We start from the raw sequence: 23348 nt of genomic DNA on the forward strand, positions 1-23348 counted from the left end.
GAGTTTAAGACACCAGGAAGTTACTGAACCACGCGAAAAATTGGTTTGGGGGTGAAAAAAACAAACAAACTTTGCTCTTTGTTAAAAACCAACAAGATACACTGCTTTTACTAAAATTTAAGAGAAGCTGCTTGGCAGGTTTGCCTTCACCTTTGAATAGAACCACGGTTTCCTCCATAGACTGTAAATAAAGATGGCCGATGGGTCACCATTTCCCACCACCGTATAAAACTGAAGCCAAACCATAGTTTAAATGGGCGCTGCCATCATCCCTCATCATGTCATTTGCCACCAGAGTCAGCGACCAGTGGTGACTCGATCTGTCCAAGTGTGAGCACACACCAGCTGCCTCCTTATTAGAATGGTTAGTGACTGCTATTGGTGTGGCTGGTTAGCCATGTATCAATCATCGGTTGGGCTTTTAGCATGCTAGCTATAATATTAACTAACCACATTAGCCTTCAAAACCCAAGCTTAACTTAGGGGGAAAAAATCCAAAGTTCCCTCAGAAAATCGGTTAGTACAATTTACTGTAGAACAACTCCTTTAGTGCTTAGACACAGACAATAAATCTAATGATCAAATCCTGAACAGAAGTCCACTGGCGCCATTGCTTTTTTTCATTTTAGTTCTTGGAAGCTTTCATGTCATCTGTTTTATGTCTTACACTAAGATAAATTAGTTGGCTGACTTTAGCTAGTACAAGTATGAAGAGTGGTGGCATCAATCTTATTGGAAAAGTTTATGTACCAGGCAGAATTTCTTTAAGGGATGTCAACTACTATCTACTTGATACAAGATGTCTTCTGTCACTGAAAGGCCTCTTTTAAATGTATATACATGTATTGACGTCCAGACAAGTTTGATACCTCTAGTATCAAACTGAACTTACATCCTTCTGCACAATGAGGCTCAAACGTCCATTAGAAAAGAAGTAACAATGACCAAAATACAGTTTTGACTGAAGGTGGACTTCTAGAAATTCCTTTAATGTGTTTTTATGTGATTAGCCTTTAACTCATTTAGCAGATTTTACTTGGAGATGCTCCCGCCATCCTCCGTGCAGACCTGGAGCAGCTCCTTTCTATCCGTAGATAATCTTAACTCTGATCTTCTCTTATCGGTTGGCTCAGCTAACTGGGTATCATTCTCTCTAACAGACGGGACACACACATGTGCAATAAAGTGAGTGTGACAGACAAGGCCACAGGTAATCAAATGTGATGTTAGCACATGAGCGTGAGAGAAAGTTATGCTGACCTGCATGGTGCTCAGTTTGAAGACTGCCTGTGGCGTGCAAACCAGGAGGCCGAAACCTCTGTGCGTCGCAGTGTCATGTTAATGGACTTGGACGCTGAGAGAATCCCAATCTGAAGTTAACCACTACGCTGAATGTGGCTCTCTTGCTTTTTCCCACAGGACACGCAGCTTCATTATGAAGCACCGTGGTCTCCTTTTCATCTCCATGAGATCACCCCTGTGGGGAGTATCAACACTGCGAGCCACATCTGACGCTCTCTTGTCCCTGTTTAAACATTGAAATAGTGTTCTGCCATATTGTTGTGTGCTGCTTTTTTCTCCCATAATTTATTTGCTTGGAAACTGACACAGAGCTGAAAGATCTCAGCGGAGAAAAGAGGTGATCAATTTCTGAGGGAACCACTCCTCCTCCTCCTCATCTCCCTGACCCCACCACCTCCTCCTCCTCCTCCTCACTTCAACTAGCCATAATTATTTTGCAAAAGAGCTCCAGAAAAAGAACACGCAGAGTAATTTCTCTTGCCCAGTTATGAAAAGCTCATTAAAATAGGCCTGGAACAAACAAAGCTTTTCCTGTGAGGCCTCTTTTCAAATTCGTTTCATAATTTCCCTCTGTTTTAATCATTTATATCAATTAATCATTCCTTGGTGGAAAAGATATTCTTTGCAATCTTCTGTGGGATTTTTTTTGTTCTTGTCAGTGAGAGGCTTGATGAGAATGTCAAGAGAATGTGGCTCAAACCAAGGTGGAGTAGCAGTGGCTTTGCCAAAGGGAAATCAGCCTGATGTAGCACAATCTCTTCGGAGCTGCAGGAATAATTAAACAATTAAGGCAAGAAAAAGATCATCTTCACACATCTGACGTCTTTTCTAATGAAGCCGGCGGCATCTTATAAGAAAGATGTTTTGTCATGTAAAACCATTCAACCCGGTGAATCTCAAACAACTTTTCTCCAAGACAACTTTTGCCCAATAGTAACCGATGATGTCAGTAACACTTCGGCGTTTCTTTTAGTGAAAGCTAAACATAAAAGAGATGGCTCTTTCAGAACAGTTGTTAAAAAAAAAAAATCAACACCAAATTATTTTCATTAAGAGGTGAGGCAGTTGCTTCCAGTTTATCTTGTTTTTGATGTCTCACGTGATGGTGGTAAAACCTAAACTGTAAGACTGAATGAATTAAGGGATCTGGGCCAAATCGGGGTCTTGCAGATTAGCCCTAATAGGTGTTGAAACCAATGACCCGACGTTTAATGAGGTTGTAAACGACAGCAGGCCGTGCTGCGATTATTTTCAGTGACAGACGATGGCGCCACTACGCAGCTATTAGGCCCTGATATATCCCAGAGGTTGGAGTCACCCACGGTAAACCAAGTAGTTATTGAACGTCAACTAATTAAACTCAGACGTGAGATGAATGTACCCTAGTGGATGTTGCCATGCAGCTTGTGTTTTAAAACGTTTTTCTTCCGAGTTTACAGGCAGCTATTCATAACGGCCACGGACATGGCTCTATTATTGTAATTCCCAGCTATTAAAGCCAATCCCTCTCTGTATGAAAATTTGCGACGGGCGACTAAACAAGATTAATGCACGTTACATGTTTATTGCGGTTCATTAAATAGCGTCCACACAGAAATACTCGACTTTTATAACTGTTTTTTCTTTTCTTTTGTGTTTTGAAGTCTCTTAAAGCTGTCCCTGCCCGTGTTTACACATTAGACACCGTGTCTCTTCTTGGTCCATCTCACCTCCGTTTCCATGCTCCTCTGTCTGCGTGTCCAAGTCAATCTCGCCTCGCTCTGATTGGCTGGAATTGTTATTCCTCCTAAATGGACTGCGCGCGGATTGGCTGCGGCGACGCCTTCGTCACGCGGCTGAAGGTTTTTTTTTCCTTTTTTTCTTTTCTTTTTTTTTTACTGGAGGTTTCTTCCTGTCAGCGACACATGTAGAACACAAGCAGCAGCTAACGGGACCCAGAGACCAGAGCGGAGGACAGTCAGCTGCAGCCTGCCCGTCTGCCTCGTCGTCTCTCATCTCTCTTCTGCCGAAAACACGCACTTCTCCGCTTTGAGGAAATTACGGCGCTCGTATATCTGTAATTACGCCTTGCGATGGACTCCTTTTGTTCCAGCGAAAAAAACAGCAGTAAAGCGGCAGTAACAGTAAAACGGGAACCATCCAGAGGAAATACTATCTGATAACTCCATTTGCTCCGCTTGTTGCCACTGAGAGTAGCCGAGCTCGAGGGTTTCGCCGCCGCGCGTAGCTGGAGGCCGTCCGCGCGCTCTAGTGCGTCCGCTTTCTACCTGTACTTTCTGGGACTGTTGTAGCCTACCTGTTTTCCTATCGAGCCTCCAAGCCATCAACTTTTACAGCCATTACACTTAAAAGAGACAAACGAGGTGGGTGTTTGTTGATATTTTTTTTGCTGCATGGCGACAATAATGTATTTTTTATTATTATTGGTAATTATCGCTAGGATAGACCAGAAAGCAGCACAGTCGAATGTAGTTTATCTTTAAAGGACGTTAGCGCAGATAATTTCATAGCCGACATCGTTCTCCTCCTCCTCCTCCTCCTCCTCCTTATCCCCATTTTTACGCATTTGCTAATGCAAATGTGTAGCCACATTTCTTTTATTTTCCATTAAAGGGCAGAACGCCAGCCTACAGGACCTTTTAGCGCATGGCTGCCGGATATGTTTTTCCCTCTTCTCTCCCTCTCTTCTATTTCCACGACTTGGTCTCTGCGCCCAAATTGCCTGCCCGTGTAATTACTTGAGTTAGCCCATTTAAGTTAAAAGCCACCCCCCACCCCCCGTCCCCTCCTGTCCCCTCCATCCCTCAGCGAAAAAAAAAAAAAAAAAAAAAGAAGAGAGAAACTCCTCTCTGAATGAAACTTGACGATGGCCCGTCTTGTTTATCCAGGGAGTCACTTTCAGGTCGGCTTTTTGATTCATCTCCTTTTAGATTTAATCAGCACTAAGGTACGCTGTGGTTTGTCCCTAAGAGCCATCGCTAATGGGCTTACTGAATGCTTTTCTCTGTGCCCCCCCTCCTTCTTCCCAACTCTAATTAGCCTACCTGCCTTTCAACAAAGATTTGGCTTTATCCAGGCAAGTCTCCCCGACCAAATTGGAGAGGATTACATTTGAAAGAGCCCACATTAATTTCGTGGGTGAAACAAATGCCTGCATTTCATTAGATTAGAACACTTAACATCATTACCGGAGGCCTGTGGTACATGAGGGCTACGCAGCAGACATCGGGTTCGCAGTCTTCCTTACTCAGGTCAAAGGAATAGGAGCATCAGGTGTTGGTAAACACATGGCGAACTGGCTCTCATGTGAGTTTGAAGCAATTTCTGCTTTCAGCCTAGGCGCACACATTCCTTTGTGTTTTGTAATAACCACCATCTCTGTGCAGCTTTTCAAACTCCAACAGAGTGAAGAATTATGTGGTGAACTTTTGTGCTATTTAGAAACAGCTCAACAAAAGGCCAGCACTGCGTAATTGTTCTTGTAGCCCCCAGTATCATCAGCTTACAGACATTCATTACGGGAGGGCGAATGGAGCAATAAGACCGAGATCAAGGTCAGATTAATTCGCTAAATGTCTCGTAGGTGTCTCGAAGCAGAACCGGATTCGGAACTGCTCCCGTAACGATATCAGATGTAGGACGTTGGTCTGCAGCTGCACATGCAGCGATCTGTCCAAGTCCAGTGATTTTTTTATTTTTTTTTAATCTGATCATTGATCAATTATGACATTTGTCTTGTGTGTGGTTTACCTGATCGTGTAACAAACAATATTTAACCGGGCTAAACATGAACAGCAGTCTCCTGGGTGTGACACGAACAACCTGAAATCCTCTCCTCTGTGTGTGTGTTTTAGGGACAATGGTGAATCCTGGAGGCAGCAGCCAGCCACCACCGGTGGGCACAGGTTCTCTGTCCTGGAAGCGGTGTGCCGGCTGCGGGGGCAAAATCGCTGATCGTTTCCTCCTTTACACCATGGACAGCTACTGGCACAGCCGATGCCTCAAGTGCTCCTGCTGCCAGGCCCAGCTGGGTGAAATCGGCACGTCGTGCTACACAAAAAGCGGCATGATCCTCTGTAGAAACGACTATATCAGGTGAGGAAAAGACCTCGTATCTGTTAAGTGGATTAGCACCACTGTTTAGGAGACTGTCATTGACAGTTATTATCAGCATCTGAAGTAACTGGTGTTAGATTATTCATTTTACACAGTGTGTGATTTATTTTTATGAAGATTGTGTTTCCACATAACTTTTCCTATATACATTCTGCGTTATGTTAAGCATCAATATAATATCAAATTAAAAGCAGGTCTAAATTCAGATGGATCTCTGGTAGTTATGCAATGATCGGTATAGTTTGGTATGTTTCTGCAGAACATGTGTCTCTAATTGTAGTAATGTCATCAGTGCTCATTAAAGCAGACTGGTTCAGGTCTCCCTGGCCTGCCCTGAAAGACACCAAACATGGGGCCATGTTGACGGAGCAAAAAAGCGAGTCTGTCCTCTTTCATGGCCAAAAGACATGGAAGGACACAAAACTGCTCTTGTTGGACTCGCGTTAGCGCTGGTAATCGCACACAGGGCTTTTTTGTCTTATGTTTTTTTTTTTTTAATACATATAATGGAAAAGCACCATTTAATTAGCAAAGAGAGCCTTTTTGAATATTCTAGTAGGTGTGCCAGACACCTAACCAGAGCTCGCTGATGACACTCACTCTGGTAATGTAGAGGAGTCTGATGCGACGAGACAAGTCACAGTTTACTGAAAGTTCAACCGCTTCCTTGACTCATCCAGAGGTGCAAGATTTTAACTTGTTAACTCGCCGTTTCTGACCATGTGTCGTCAAATAGAATGTTTCTGTTTCTTTAATGTAAAACGGTTGCGAATTCACGTTGTTTTGCACTCACATTCGAAAAGATGGAGCCGCACCACAGCGAACATACAACAGTGCTATCAAATCTGCACGGATGATTCAAAATCTAAAGTGCGCCTGTACGCTCTCACACCCACCTCATAAAAAGGATGGGGAAGTCAATGGGGTACTTCATCCATAATGGGACTATAACGTAATTAAAATTGGAAAGGGGGAAATGTGGATACACCTTTCCACTTGTAATGAGAGCATGCTTGGTGGAAGAGCTAAAACGCATATTATGGAACCATGAGATCTCTGTGGAGATAAAGATAGGAGCCGGGGAAAAAAACATCTGACAGTGAGTCCACACAATTAAATGCTTTAATTATAGTCCCCCTCCATTTCCTTTAGTCCTGATGGGTTTTATCTAATGAGATCTGGTCCCTGGCTTGTATCCGCTCCCAATGACGTGTCCGAAATGAATGAGAGCCACACTGCAAACAAAACATTTAATTAACCAAATTGGCTTTTGAGAGAGAGCAAGAGAGAAAGACAGATAGAGAAGGGGGATTATTGTGAAGGCCATTTGCCGCTGTTTTTCCCCCCCCTCCCCTTCATCTTAAAGGGGCAGACTCATTTTTTTTGTAACAGACTTCTAAACAGCTCAAACAACGTGCATATTTGGGTGTAATTTTTTATTCATGCGGCTGATATGATTACACACATGTGACTGATGGGGAGTTGAATGCTGCCGTTGACTGATGACGCCTCAGTCAATGAGGAAACTCACATCAAAAAATGTACTTCTCTGTTTTCTCTGCCATGTGCGGTCACCCAAAGCTTTAGCCCGGAGCCAAAGTTATTGTGGGGATCGTGTTGTTTTAAGCTAGAGGTGATATTATGTCTGTGCGCTGCTGGTAAAGGAGAGAATTAATTTACTTGTGGCTGCTGGATTCAGGGAGAATGCTGTCCCCTTAATTGAATAAGCCTAGGTAATTAAATGGCACTTTTCCAATAGAATGTGTGAGGTAAATCTAATAGTTGGTTATTTAATATCACTTTGAAGTCTGCCCACTCAAGCACTATGACAGCACAAGAGAATGTGAACTATTAGGCCAGGGAAAAAAACGGGATCTCAGAAATTAATTAAATCGCATGCAATTTAGGGGAAACGTTTATCTTGATTTGTCATAACAGAATTAATTCAAGGCCTTCAATTCACTTGGGGCCAGATCTGTTACTCTGAATTAACCAAGTGTAATTTGGCTGATCCCCCACCACCACCACCACCACCCCCACCACCACCACCACCCAGCCTCCACCCAACCTCCACCCCTACACACACACACACACACACACACCTCCCCATCCCCCTCCTCCCAAAACACATGCACGGCACAGATCCACGCGAACCCTCCCACCATCCTCGCAATCTCCCCATCCCCTCCACCCTTTTCTCTAATGCAGCTCTTGCCATTATGCAAAGCTCCGCTTCAGTATCAATATGGCCTAGTGCTTTTAAGGTGCTTTGGCTGCTGATGTAGAGAGGCATTTTTAATGGACTGTGTTGCAGAAATCATTGTTGTGGGGTAATTTTACCCTACTCAAAGGCCTCAGTGAATGAGGTCTGCATTTACCAGACATCCTAGCAGCAAGCCATGCTATATTTCACCCAGCAGTCAGCGCTGAAATGAAATCCAATAGTCATTGCCCATATAGACAACAGACAGCTCCAAATGTGTTTTTTTGTTTGTTATTTAATTTAATCAAAGACAGATCCACAGGGGGAAGACAACAGATAAATCACGATAAAGCCATCCCCCACAAACGTAGCAACTGATCTTTTTTTTTTTAAGAGACCAAAAGCAGAAACCAGATGTGTCATTGCAATTAAAAGAGTCCCTTGGCCTTAATTATACTGACCTGGGGTGTCGACTTCACCTCGGCGCTGTAGTTCACTGGCAGGAGAGGCCATTAGAGCCCAAGTTCAAACTGATACAGCAACTTAATTGAGCACCTAAAGGCTCTGGGTCCTTAAATCAAATACTATCAAGAGCTGTCCCCCGGTAAAATAATTAACCTGCTACGAGTACCACGTTGCTTCGAAATATATATATATATAAAAAAAAAAGGGGCTGCAATGAAAACGTCCCGTTGCCTTTGTTTCAGCACCGAAAGCTTTCACACAGCGGAAACTCCTCGAGGATCATATTCAACATGAACATATTTTCAATTTGAGCAAAGTTGGGATTTTTTTTTTTTTTTTTGAAGGGCCTGGCTTTGAAATGCAGAAATGTCTTGCAGGAAAAGTGCAGTTTAGCTCCTCCGCACGCATCACATGAGCACAGGAGACTTAAAGCAAGGCATATATGTTCACTTCCACTATCATGTTTGTCCCGGCGAGAGCAGAGAATTGGCAGTGTTGTGACAACAGTCTCCAGTTAATTAGTTTCTGAAATTGAGTTTTGATGGAGCCTTTCCAAATGATGCCAAGACAAAATTTGCTTCTGCCTGGGCTGTCATTTCTGTGTCCCTTTGCAAAGAGCTCCGGCTTGTTTGTTTGTCAGTATATCTAACAACTGCTTGGGTTATGGCTGGGCTGGTAGAGGCATTTATTCTCCGTCTCGCCGTGTGTTTGTTGAATACTTTTCATAAATTTGTCCTCAAGAATGTGCGAGCGAAACTGCGAGACTTTCTCGCCGTTGTCACGCTCTTCCTTGTTTCATTTTTTTAATCCGAGCAACTTAATCTGACGCACACACACTAATGTTAGCCACTCCTTCCTATCCCTTTCTCTTTCCATCCCTCTCTCCATCCCTCTCCCCTCTTCTCTTCGGAGCATGTCACATGCCGTGGTCTTATTTGATTGCTTAGGAAAAGTGCAGTGATAGAGCAAACACCCGGTGAGATATGATGACAAATGGGTCCAGATCCCAGTAAATTACTTTCTGCTCAAATCGAAATTTCATTCAGTTTGCTGCTCACCGAGATGAAGTAATCTAAATTGTGGACTCAGAAGGAAGATAGAAGGGAAGCTGGAGCAAGCATTTCATTATCAAGAGGCAGAGGGAAGGAGAGAGAGGGAGAGAGAGAAGGTTAGGGACGAAAGAGATGAGCAGAAGCAAATCTAAAGTGTTGACACCATGATTGAAAAGGTTAACCCATGCACATTATATATCAACCCGAGTAGCTACGGGGTTTCTAATGGAAACACGGCACTGACAGAGCATTCACAGGAGTCCTAATGGCAAAAGCACTATGTCTCCGCCTGGATGTACAATCAAATCCTCTTAGGTCCTGATTGCTTATGTTCCAGGTTATTATTAGGTTGCAAAAAAAAAAATGTGCAGCAAAAGTAATATGCAGTTTCGGTGTAAGATGCTTGTGGAGAGCTGGGTAGTGGAGGATTCATTTTTCCCTTTGATACTGTGATGATTTTCTTTTGCTTCTCCTGTACGCTGTCCCTTCAAGTTAGAAATGGAGCTGGGGAATAGCGAGCGCTTTCATTCAGTCACATACTCGGCAGACAAAAGTGTGAATGCCACAGTCCATTACACAAGGCTAAATCTATGCAGATGCTTAAAACGCTTCCATAGTAACAAACTTTCCTCCCAATTCCTAACAATCTTTTTTTTTCTTTTCTTTTTTTTTTTACAGATTATTTGGAAACAGCGGAGCTTGCAGCGCCTGTGGTCAGTCTATTCCAGCCAGCGAACTCGTGATGAGGGCACAGGGCAACGTGTACCATCTCAAGGTAAAACTCAAGTTCCCTCTTGAGGAACTTTCCACCGGATCACGCTGGTCTTTGAGCTTAAAGCCATCGATCTGTTTGTTGTACAGTGTGCTCTGGACTGATGTAGCAGAGGGATCTGACGGGCATAAATACAATTGTATTGATTTTAATTAATCACATTAATATAATAGTTTTGGTCAAGAAATGCTGAAAAAGTTAGAAGAGTAGCACAAATATCTATTAGCTAGCATCAATTTGGGGGTTAGATTCTCAGCCATGAACATGAGAAACTATTATATATAACAAAAAGTTAAGTATTTAGAATAAAGATCATATTGTTAAAAGCAAAAAGTTTGCTTTGAGTCCTTTTCTACATGTGTTGTGATAGTAAATGAATATATTTTTGGATGTGGGATTCATGGTCCGACACCCCCAGCTCACAGTTGCACAGAGCACTTACATCTGTTCAATAACTTGTGTTTCTGCTACAAGATGTTATTACATAATGAGGCTGAGTGCCGCCCCGGGTCTGCAGGTCTGGTTGTGATCGGTTCTCTCCCTGTCCACAGTGTTTCACATGTTCCACCTGCCGGAACCGACTGGTCCCCGGGGACCGGTTCCACTACATCAATGGCAGCCTGTTCTGCGAACACGACAGACCCACAGCGCTCATGAACGGCCATTTGAGTTCACTGCAGACGAACCCGCTACTGCCCGACCAGAAGGTAAGGCCGTCAGCGCGGCGGAGAGCGCTCCCCACTCCTTTATCTTCTTATTTCAAAAAAAAAAAAAAAAACGTGAAAGGGGTTCACAGTACGGGACAAGTCGGTAAAGGCTTGTCATCAGTCAGCCGGGGTCATTAGCAGGAAAAGAAAAACATCTGTAATTTTCACGCCAACATTTTTCACTGTTTATATCGATGTCGGAGACTCGACTTCACTGCAAGGCATGCAGCAGATATTAAATCTAACAGAGCAGAGATGAATTTTATTTTTAGACAGCCAATGGATTTTTCCATCATTCTTGTTGGAGGACACGCACTCTGAAAATCTGTATTACCCGTCAGCAGGAAACATGTAAAAATGATGCTTTTTAGCACTGCTGTCCTCACACTCCGTTTGTTACCAGCGGACACGTATTTGACTAATCTCGAATTTATTTCGCCGTCCCGAGCCGGGCGTCCGAAACGCGCTGAAAAACGGCACGTGTTGCTCATTAATACAGAGTTTTTAAAACGGGACGCGACTACGCCATCTACATGTCTGGGTTCACCTGGGCTAGGCCAAAAAAAAAAAAAAAAAAATCTGTATCCAGGGGGCCTGAGGGGTGAACGGAGACAGCGAGCGGCAGCAGCTAGTATATCATGAAAGCTGTCATCATGGCTTTCCCTGATTTGATCTTGATGCCTCCAGTGAAAGCAAAACAGAAGGCCTAATCATATACGAAGGATAACTTCATTCTTCAGGATAGCTTCGTTCAGCCCGCAGGAGATCTAATCATTTTTGCCTCACAACAAGCAGCTTTATTGATACCTTGTCTGCACACACAGCACACTGAGAGATATGGGAGGTGTTTGGAGTGTGTCAGAGTCTGACTGAAAGAGGAATTATATTGTTGGGAGCGTGCATTTCACCTTGAGTGGTTCTGTGAGTAGAGGAGAGGTACAACTCCATTAACCCCCCCCCCCTCCTCCTCCCCCTCCTCCCTTTACGTCACCGGCCTTTTAAGGGCTTGTCACTTTTACAAATCTACTCTTGAAGCTCTTAGAGCTCCTCACATTTAAATTGAAAGCCGTTGCATTATCTAGCTTAATTTTAAATGTCTGTTTAAGTCCTTACTCCCACCCCCAGTGTCTCTTGCAGCATGGCTGGTGTAGTAAATATGAGGCCTCATTGTTTATTTATGCGCTAACATCAATTGTAGTGAAAACTGCTGAATTATTGATGCTAAAATGCAATCTGAATATTGGCCCTGGTGCTTTAATTATAGCAGAGAGAGAATTATTAAATAAACAGAGACACATCACTCAGTGGGAACAGTCTCTTGATGCTTTGGTTATCTCCTACGAGCGAAACGAGAAGAATTATTCTGCCGCTCGGGCGCTTTATCACACAACATTTCTTTTGCTTGAGCAGAATTTGTACGGCCTCTTAACAACTCAGACTCGGAGCAGGATAGCGGCCCTCCAAATCAATATGGCTCCGACGTATCAGGGCTGGATGTAGAAGCGCAGCTGGTTGAGCAGAGGAGGAAAATGAAGCCGTCACAGGGTTATCTGCTGACCGTCGCTTTGATTACGCGCGATTTGGCTGTGACATAATTGGTGTTGTTCACGATCATGGCGTAAGACATTTGATGCTCATTTATTAAGCTTTTCTTCCCAGTTTCTTCCTAATCTCTTTGTTCTGAACAGACAAATTACCTCTCTCATACAAAGCTGCTTTGACCCAGGGGAGTGAGACCCTCCCAGCGTCAGTCACTTTAATTAGCCCCCAAGTAGGAGTTTGCAATTACTAATAGACTGAAGCCCTCCTAGTGATCTGAGGGATGAAGGGAAAAGTAAATCGCCCCTCAGAATCAGAGAGAAAAAAAAAAAAACAAGAAAGATGAAAAAGTTGAATGCTGGTGGAGCCCAGACAGATAATTGTCTTTCCTCCCCTGCATTTTTCTGTTTCACAGGACTGAACACCTCCTGCAGTTATGTTCGAGCGCGGTTCTAATTATACCAAAGAGAATCGCTTCATGAATGCACTTTTAAGTTAATGCAAAGTAAATGGGACACCAGATGGTGTTCAAAGCCTGGCTGATCAATAAATTAAACAGCAGAGCTGGTGGAAAGTTGATTTATCGGGGGTTGAAACATTGCTGACATTTTGTGAACTGATGCTCTTAATGACGGCCAGATATCTGCTCTCTTTTTTTAACTGTTACATTTATTTATTCATTTATTTATTTATTTTTTTCGCCCACTGTTCAGGTGTGTTAGGCGGGAGCCGCGCAGGAAGCAGGATGTGTGCCTTCATTTTAGCCCTTACTCATTGTCACCCGAGACAGCGTGGATCAGCAGCACCCCGGCCTTTTTTAGCTGTGCTCCCAGGCCCTTCTTCCCCAAAGGAATCCTCTACCCATCTTACCAGTAACCTGACTTTTTATTTCTGCAACCCATACCCAACGCTCAGCCTTCAAACCTTGGCTTTTCCCCAAATATGGGTGGATACTTGCACTTACCGCACCTGACTACGGATGCTGAGGACTCTGTGACCTTGGGATAAAAATGTAAAAAAAAAAAAAAAAAAAAAAAAAAAAAGGAGAGAGAGAGAGCGCGAAGGATGGAGAGACTGATCAGAATCCGATGGGACTCTTCGGGAAGAGAAAATGAAATAACGGATGTTATGAAAAAGACTAATGAGGTTTAAGAGATGCAGGTTTTTCCAACTCTGCACATTTGTTTAAAGACGTTTCGGGGTGAAAAACCGGGACCGTTTCATTTTTTTTTTTTTTTTCCTCTCTTCCTTTTCTATCCTCATTTCCCAGCAACATGGTGTTTCCACTTTCTATATTTTACGTGTTGTCAAAGGGGAATGTGTTTGTTTGTTTATTTTATTTTTTTTCTTTCCTTTCTGGTGGTATATATATAAATATATAAAAAAGACGGGGTTTAAAAAAAAAAAATTCTGTGGCATTTTGTGGAAAAACAAATCATGAACACTCTCTTGGTGTATTTGTAAAACTACCATGTATGTACAGTATGCATGTAAATGTCGTTGTCCAGGCGTGGCTACAGTACATCTGACCCCTCCGCACTCAGCTCCTCCCTTTGGAACCCATGGCAAGCTGAAGAAATTTGCTCATAGTCAGTAATGTAGAGATCATCACCAACATATAAATGCTGAATGAGAGAGAAATTTATTTGTGATATTTTCCGAGACATTTGCTCCAGTATGGTGTATTTAATTAATAAAAATATTGAAGATTTGAAAGTCTCCTTAAGTTCATTGTATGGCAGTTCTAATTAGTCTGCTTGAGCGTGCAGACGGCTCATGTAGCTGTGAGTGCCTGGGTAGAGCCTGATGCGCGTGCGTTACCCGTGCGCCCCGGCGCAGTAAATCCCGCTGAAGACCCTGCAGCGCTGCCGTTCACTATCCAGCGCCGCTGTCATCAAGGCGCATGATGAGCGTCTAACTGAAAATGGATAAACATGTATCCTCTCTCTTTCTCTTCAGATGACCGTTTGCTATTCATCACTCTAATACCTGACAGAAATGGAGGAAAATGTCCCTTTGAAGATTCAATTACTGCAGAGAGGGAGAGAGGTGTCTGTCTTTGGCAGGCGCAAATTGAATGGGCTATTTGCAGAACAAATTGGTGTTTGAAGTCCTTGCAAGACCTAATAGGTCTGAAGGAGGGACCCGGTAATGGCTGATGCGCTTATCTGCGCGGACCGCGGCCCCCAGCGAGCACGCCGCCGACGCCGCAGCAGTGCCGCCGCGGCCGCCGCCGTACAGGACGAGGCTTTGATGCAAAAAATCTGCACGGACGCGGGAGAGAAAAAAAAGGGGGGGCCAAAGGGTAAACCCACGGGAATTTCTCGGTGATAAGAATCATTTCAGGCAAACCGGTTCTCAGCCTTGTGAAGTAAAGGCCAAAACATGGTGATTTAGAAATGTTCAAGCACGGATATCAACAGGTTCACCTTCACAGTTTGAGCATTTATCACGGGGGCGTGTTTATTTTGAGGATGCTGGTACTTGGAATTTTGCACAATACTTAAACGACAACTAACTGTGTATGATAATAACAGTACGAGGTAACAAATAGGGATGCATCTACACTGCAACCTGTATGGGTAGACTTGTGTACCCGTACACATTCGCTCAGCACTGCTTTACAGCGACACAACGACATCTTCTTTTTGAGGTGAAGGGAATGCAGTGACAGCGTTTGGCAAAAGTAAATCAGACTCCAAACTGCGCTCAAGAGAAGGGGTGAAAACAGCTCCTCTATTCGAAGCAGTTCAATAAAAGATCTTAAGAACAAAGTGCAGAGTTCAAGGAGTTATCTAGTGCTAGAAGCAGCAACCGCCGACACCGGAGAAGAAGAAGAGAGCGGGGTCTGTAAAATAACAGAATCTCTCACCACTACACCGCTCTTAATGACCGGCTCAACCCTCCCGACTGTCACTACGCTACAGAAGCTTCAGCCTTCACCTCCGCCGCCGACGTCGGACCAGCAGTGCTGCCCCGATGCCTGGAGTCCCTGCTCCGCTCCAATGTCAAAGAGAGACGCCTCTCTCAGCGCACTGCCGTAGCTTAGAAAGAGAAAGGACATATTGTCCCATATTCAAGATGAAAACAGGAACAGGCTCACAGCTGACACTCGGAGAAGCTCATTTTCATCGTTCACAACCGGCCCCCAGCTTTGCCAAAAAACTCACTAACAGCACTAGCACAGCATAACTTATCATCTCTGATTTTTTTTATGTGAAATGTGCTGAATTACAGATTGCGTTTAAGGGAGACGTAGTGGCAGTATCAAATGATGCAGCGGTTATCGTGTTGTGTTTAATTCTGCCGCAGTCCGAAAGTGAGAAATACAAAGGAAAATCAAACACGGGCCTGTTAAATAGTTAGAGAAAGGGACTACACAGGCGCGTTGCAGTGTTGTGCGAGCGCATCCCGGATTCAGATATGTGTAGAAGAAAAATGTCATCATTAGGGAGACGTTCAATTTCCCTTGTTCTTTTTTATCATACTTCAACTCCACAAAATCCATTTCTGCTTTTTGTGGTCACAAATGGAAACAGGCACAGATGGAGGGACGACTTTTATTATGCACATTTCAACTGCGAATCCAGGTGCTCTACAAATGGAGATTTTTTTTTTTTTTTTTTAAATTAACATTAAAATGTGAAAGTTAGGTGACAAATAGCAGCGATGCTGTCAAACCAAGTTGAGGGGAAGAGTTAAATTACAGGCAATAATGAGCAGGTAGGTTTTTTATCTGGATCAGGTGGAAGGTACCTAATATTTTTTAGGTTCATATGGACGGGAGAATATTGCATTCACAAAATAAAAAGACTAGAGATGGATGCTCTACTGGCTGTACACTTCTTTTCCTGAATGTTAGCAAATACAGGCTAAGAAATGAGACCCAAATGATTTTACCTCATTATGTGCATGATATTTCACGTTCATGTTCAAATTCGGAGATGACGTCTTGGGTTTTTCTGTATTTTATGCGAATAAACATGTTCACCTCGGTCATCAGAATGAGCGCATTATGTTCGCATTTCATTGTTTCTGTATGAACCTCCAGTAGTCGAGTGGATGCTTACAACACGAGGGCCCGCATGCAAATGATTGTAGAAGAGCAATATGGCCAGCTTTACCAAAATACAAAACTATCTCGAGGGATAAATCCACTGTCTCACATCACATTCAAATGGAGTTTTGGCCGGAGGTTCTCTGCACCACTTAAAACTGGAATTTATGTGGGCAACGGCTATGTAAACATCATTAAAATATAGCCAGCGCTAATACTTAGATGACGGCAAAATGCTTCAAAACCATCATCCTCGTCCCGCTTAGCCGCTGCATTCGATTTAAGCAAGAATTACGATACATAATGTTCCTGAGGTGACAACCAGAGAGCACTGAATTCCACTTTTACCTGCATATTAAGTGCCGTTTAGGCCTCGGAAGCCTTTGAGTATCAGATTTTAAAGGAAGAATTATCCTTGATTTTGGGTTTGATTTTTGCTTTAAAGTGACCTCAGTAATCCACGTCAGACCGTGACTATTCCCTGCAACACTAACGTCGGCCTTTTCCATTATGAAATCCGCTTGGTTCCATTAAGCTGTTTACTCACTCGCACACACATCGGCACATGGGTACGCATTTAAACATACATAAGCTGCACGCGTGTGCGCGTGCACACACACAGATTTCACATAAATTCAACTTATTGAGTCAAATTGCTCAGTTTGAGACTGAAAATAAAGCACGATTTACACATAATCCATATGTGAGAATTTGCTTTGATGTGGCAAACCAGAGTGAGGGCTAATGGATCTCACCCACAACAATGGAGCACACTTAAATGGCACATCTGCCTGAGGGAAATCACTTTGCTTCAACTCCAGCTCCTTCCTGCTCTCACTGGGGAGTCTGCTGATGCACCACAACTGGATTACTTATGATTAGCCACCTTGTATTTATTTGTAATTAGTTTATGTCTTCATTCTGCCACAAGTTTTTGATTAGCATTTATCTGTGTGTGATTGGGAGGTTTTTATAGCATAGTGGATGTTGTTGTTCTGCACGGCGGGCTGTGCAAGCCGGGGACATCTGCCAGCCTTGTTTCCCCTCTTTTTGTTTACTGTATCAGAAACAATATACTCAACACCTTCCAGATGCTTGGAGATAATAATTTCAACACATTTAATGGGTTTATTTATTGGACAATGTAAAGGGTCCGCGCTCTGCCGCGGTATTTCCACATTCATGAAACCAATTTAAAGGCCTCAACTGAAAACTAGTATTATACAACTGTGTCTGCCTTTCATCCTTCTATCGTGGCCTCTAGCTGTTGAAAATAAAAACTATCAACACATGGATCCAGAGCATCCAGAGCACCATCTATTTGGCTCCAAAGTTTAAGTTTAAGTTTAACTTTATTTCATTTAAATAGCACCTTAAAAAGCAAGTCAGGGCAATCATTTTTATGATTTATAGAGGAGTCAGCAGGGGGGTTAATAACAGAGTTTATGGTGTTGAACAGAATTCTGGAGTTATGATTGCTCTTGATGATGATATCTGAGAGGTATTTTGTTTTTGCGTCTCTAACGTCGGATTGGTATGTAATCAGAAGTTCTTTATATATTTCATACGATATATGCAATTCGTCTTTTGTCCATTTACTCCCTGTGAGTAGTGCGTGCGGATTCATTTAGCCAGGGGTACATTTTTGTCCTCCTAGCTTTGGTCTTGAGAGGGGCAATGGAATCTAAGATTGAAATGACATGATGTGTGGAAGAGGTCTAATATTGCTTCAGTAGTTAAACAAGTAGAGAGGGATTCAATAACAGAGGCTGTGGGATCAGCAGCATAGGCGCTCGAGAACAGCCTAGATGTGCTAGAATTCAGTATGAGGGAGAAAATTTGATGCGAGTGTTGATGGTAAGTGTAGGATTACAACCTCTCATCATCCTCACCGTTGTTTGTTTGATGTCTTCCTTTAAAATGCCTACCAGAGAGATCGTAGTGTTTCCTCTTGAGTTTGTGCAAAATGTTAGAAATCAAAAAATCTTGAATCTTGAAACACGGCAAAAAGTTAGACTCGCGTAAAGCACGTGACATCACCATCCCCGCCATATTCTTCATTTGTGTTACAAAACAATGTTTGTGCACAGAAAAATAGTTAGCATAAATATAGTATATAACGATAAAGCTACAGTCAGCAGGTACGGACAGATTAGCTTAGCATAAAAACTGTAAATAGGAGCAAATGTCTAACCTGGCTCTTTGCAAAGGTCACTGAATGAATGCACTGTTTATGCTCCTCAATTAACACTCATTAGTTTAATCATTTCAAAAACCAAAGGTTAGCTGCTTGCAGTCTTGGGAAGCTAAGCTAAACTAGGCTAAGCTAACTGGCTGCAGCCTAGTGTTTGATGAACAGAAGTCAAAGTGGTGTCAGTCTTGTGATCTGAATCCGACTCATCCAGCAGTCGAGCACAGCAAGCCCTTTAAAATATATGAGCGATATAAAACAGAGCAGTTGGCATCCAGTTGACATCGCTGAGTGTTTCAGTTGTTGCTAACTTGGACCGACATCCTGTCCATAAATGATCACAGCCAGCCAGCTTTGCACAGTGGCTCGCTGCTGGTGCGTTTTCTTAGCGTGAAATGTTTCCCCTTTCATTTCGTCTTAGGTTTCTATTACTGCGCGAACAATACCCATTCCTGTTTTAGCCATTTCCTGAACTTCTGAAAAACAACTTCCTTCGTACCCTCATTCTTTATTTGTTCCGTCATTCGTTCATCCATCCATCTGTTTTCTTGGCCAGACTTGGTCGGATCTTGCCAAAACCTGTGAAAATTATGCATCTCACTTTCACATTCCAGCATTTCTGTAATTATACTGATGAGGTCCAAGGGGTTTTGTCTGTTCCTTTGTGCACTTGTATCTCATAAACCATTTATCAGGGTTTGACAAAGCCGAGAAAGTGCAAGTTGTTTATTAATCTGAGTACAGAACATAAAGATTAAAGGATTAAAGGTATATATATATATACTAGTGACCAGCGAGAATCAGGAGCAGTACTTGGCAAATCAACTTCTATTAATGTAGTTTATATATCCATAACAATCAACATCTGTCAGATCTAGACAGGCCTTCTATATAAAGCATGCCAGAATCTAAGCTTTCAATGAAACCTGAAGCCCCTTAAAACGCCATAATGGTGTGAAATGGGCTTCATAATTGTCTTGTTTCAGCCCACCGTGGAATCAGCAAACAACTTAAAATAGTGCCTTGGCCACGGTGCTCAGTTACTTAGCAGGGTGTTCAATAACACAGAGAGGGACATGCAAATATTGGTAAGGCAATTATTGGCAGTCATGTTTGTCCTAAAGTAGCAGGTAACTCTATCCCCTCCATTATGTATGCTGTGAACTCCGGTGCAAGGCGCACTTTTAAGGCGTTGCTTTTTACTGACCAAAAGAGGCTCACTTAACACTCAGATGTCATTCACAGCCGAAGTGCACTCATAATGCAACAAGAGACACAGAGCACCTCGTGCCCGCAGGACTCCCGTCTTCTTAAAGACACATTTACTCAAAGTGGAAACTGTTTTTCCTGGATGAATCTCTTCAGATTTTTCTCCTTTCACTTCTTTCCGTGATGGCTATTAGAAGGGGGTGACGTGTAATTGGTTCCTATCAGCTAACTGCAACGTCTTTCTCATTACAAAAATAAACACAAAAAAGGAATGGGAGCCACTCGCTCTCCAGTGACATACGTGTTTATTTCACTGGAGAATATCGCAAACATGACATCTTATTGAAAAAATGAGCACAAATACAAGAGGAATGAGACGGTCAACATTCATGCTGGGTCTACTCCCTCCGCACTCACGCACACACACACACACACACATACATCTCCTCTCCTCCTTTTACTGGTTTGACTCTTGAAAAGCATTCCTTGTTCCATTTTCCCCCATTCTCCTCAAGAATGTAGTAACAATAATAATGCATTAAGTGGGCTGAGTACTCTAAACACTCAGAGCTTCCTCTCGCAGTAAGTGCAGAACCAGTTTGCCTGCTGTTGAAAGCATCTTACACACAGTCCTACAGAGAGTGGAGAGTTCGCCTCGACGCTCCCACCCCCTGACCCTCCTCTCCCTGCCCCACAACGCACACACACACACACACACACACACACACACACAAACACACACACACAAACATACACACACTCACTCACTCCTAATCATTGTCTGCGACTCTGAATGAAGGAACAACGGACAGCGTTAGACTCGGGTTCCTGCTCCGTCTAACGAATCGGCCGACCCCGACGTGTGATATCACCGCTTTTTTTTGCGCAGGCGTCCCGCAGAAACAGTCCCATCTGAGTACCAGCGCTCGTCGCACTCCTGTCTGCTGGAGCCACCAGCATGGTGCAGCTCCGAGTAGGAGGTTAAATCCCCCATAAGAACAGCAAAAGGTCACCAAATGCTGTTGTTTATCAGCCATCCTAAAACGAAGCACTGAGCTGGTATCCTGCGGATTGATTTTAGCCCCTCTGCGCCTGCAGCATTGCAGACACTCCGGTGCTAATTTCTACACAAATACTATGTGGGGAGGAAAAAAAAAAAGATTAAAAAAGGTGTAGAGGTGCAAATTTCAACGTGTTTTCTTAATTGATTATTGGCTGTGTTAAACGCCAGGTGGTGGTTAATCATTAAAAAGTTCTGAGAATGGGAGAATGGGAGAGAGTGTTTTTTACATTTATGGCTTCATTTAAGAGGAAACAGAGACAGAAAACAAGGTGGAAGAGTATAACACTGTAACCATTAAACCAGGAGTCTTCAACGTTTCTCAGGCCAAGGTCCTCCAAAATGATGTAGAGATAAGTAGGGACCCCTTATCTACTACATGTGTTCTATATTAAACTTGTCCTAGTGCTATTTATAAATATATGTTATTATTATCTTTATTTACATTCAATATTAAGCCATCCCTTATCCATTTACTAAAATATGTTGGATTCATGTTCATGTGTATTTAAAGAAATTGAAATTTGTGGAGGGAAATTAAAAACATATATATATAAAAATGTCTAATCAACCAAAGCTTTTCGACCCTCCTGCAGCACCTCCGCGGACCCCCTAGGGGTCACGGAACCCCCTGTTGAAGACCTATGCATTAAGCGATCTAGACATTAAATTATAATATGACATTTTGTCCTGTTGGAGTTGCAGACCTATCGACTTTTCTCCGTTAAATTCTTAAATTCAAGGCATAAGCCGACATGTTTCCAGGCCAGCTCTCATCATAAACACTAACAATAGCAACCTGCCATCCATTTGGACCAGTCTAAGGGACAAACTTGGCAAGTTTTCCTTCCCAAAGTGACTAATTGACTAAAACATCGTGATGAATTTAAATTCCAAGCCAAGAAATTAGCGTGTTAGCTCCCAGGCTGAAAATGTCTAGAAATGCTATCAGTGCTAATAATGCGAGCCACGCCAGTGTGCCTGCAAGCGGCTCAGAAGTACAAGTAGAAACAAAGAAGTTCTGAGTGTCTTCGAAGTTGAAGCCATTAAAGAGCACTAAATCAAGTTGCAGGTTGTCTCAGCAAAGGACTGTGTGATTTGGCATTATCTTTGCAATTACAAGGAACAGAGTAGGATCTGACTAAGATCTCTCTGTCTATGCCCTTTAGACACACACACACACACACACACACACACACACACACACACACACACACAAGCACTTGCGCACACATAAAGAAAGGGAGAGTGAGAAAGACAAGCACTCCAGGGAGAGAAAATGCACCTGAGGGATATACTCTGTCTTTGATTTCATAGCTCTGCACTGCTGAAGTCCTAAATTAACTTAAATACCAGTAATATAAAGTGGGTGGAGGAGGCTGGGAGTGTTTCAGAGAGGGGGGGGGTACCTTGTTTTCATCTGAGCTGAGTTATGTCTGTTAATGACTGCTTTGCTTTGTTTTTGCTGCAGTCGTCATATTTAATTAAAGGAAACGTGTGGCGAACGAAAGACAAAAATGCAAAAGTGATTTTCGTTCTCCGGTCAATGACCTACACATGTAATTATAGGACCAGTTCAAGCAGCTTCAAACACACCCTGGAGAATGTCCTGCACCATCACTTCATTGCCCCAGAACCGATGTTTTCCCCCCATTCTTTTTTTAAGGCATTGCAGCTTGCTGTTTCTTCATATGTCACAAAGATTCAGAATCTGTGACCTGAAACAGCCTGAGGAGAGCGGCTTCACAGGCAGTTTCCTCGGGGACTAATGTGTTTTCAGAGCAGCGACCATCTTTTTTCCTGTTTAATGAGCTCAGTCATAAATAAATGCATGGCCTTAATTAGCCTGCGTGTGGCGGGGGCACTGGAATTAGTGTGGAGCTGTGGAGATGGAGGCTCCATGCCCGAGTTCTTCTGGAGATGGTGATCCGGGCGTGGGGAGGTGGCCTTTGAGCAGATGCTCTCCTCTCTCTGCTGGTTGAGGCTTCCATGACTCCGTCCTTTCATCTAAATCTATTAAGCTGCTTCTCACCGAGCACTCCTTAGCCGGTGGAAAAGCTTATGACGGACAGTTGGACCAACTGGGGCCAAACTATAACCTTGTAGGCGAGAACGCAACGTTGAAATATAAAATTATGACGTAATCACTTCCTATATTCCTCATTGTGAAATGACAGTATCTTATAAATTCTCCAAACTAAATAGAAGTGTTGGGTCAAAAAATACAAAAATACTAAAATACAATAAATGTCACCAATGGTTCATGCAAGAATGACTGTCATGTGAGACTTTAGAGGGCTGTATAGGGGCTGGGCAAAAGATTTTATTTAGGCGGCTTTATAGCTCTGTGGTATAGCAAATAAACTGAAAAAGTTTTCTCTTTTGAAATGATGCGAGTGACTATAATCAAGCTAGCATGTTAGCATCCCAGCTGGAAGTAATCAGAAACGCTAACAGTGGTAAGTGGTCTAAGAAGCAGATATTTCTTCTTTGCAGTGGCCAGAAGTACTAATGACGCTAATTTGTCTTCTATTTCTTCTTGAAACTCCAAGTATCTGCTTGAATAAACATCATTAGCCTCATATAATCCGAACCACAAGCTAGCATGCATGTGTTGTGCTCCTGTCCACACTTCTCTCTGCAGTTAGCAATGGCCAGGAATGCTTTCGGCTCTA

The 23348-nt window shown here is 43.0% G+C and overlaps 1 protein-coding gene across 2 annotated transcripts; it reads left to right on the top strand.

Annotated features, from left to right (window-relative positions):
* Positions 1-3177: 3177 nt before the first annotated feature.
* Positions 3178-13872, top strand: lmo4b (LIM domain only 4b). Of its 2 annotated transcripts, none has more exons than XM_047587805.1 (5): positions 3178-3665; positions 5157-5397; positions 9817-9913; positions 10462-10617; positions 12870-13168. In XM_047587805.1, the coding sequence occupies exons 2-5, from the start codon at positions 5162-5164 to the stop codon at positions 12876-12878; spliced, it is 498 nt and encodes a 165-aa protein (XP_047443761.1). In that variant the 5' UTR covers positions 3178-3665; positions 5157-5161; the 3' UTR covers positions 12879-13168. The 2 variants fall into 2 exon arrangements, with proteins under 2 accessions (XP_047443761.1, XP_047443762.1); XM_047587806.1 differs by lacking the exon at positions 3178-3665 and adding an exon at positions 4154-4856 and having other exon boundaries at positions 12870-13872.
* Positions 13873-23348: the final 9476 nt, after the last annotated feature.

The sequence above is a fragment of the Mugil cephalus genome, chromosome 6 (genome assembly GCF_022458985.1).
Source record: "Mugil cephalus isolate CIBA_MC_2020 chromosome 6, CIBA_Mcephalus_1.1, whole genome shotgun sequence".
Taxonomy (NCBI): domain Eukaryota; kingdom Metazoa; phylum Chordata; class Actinopteri; order Mugiliformes; family Mugilidae; genus Mugil; species Mugil cephalus.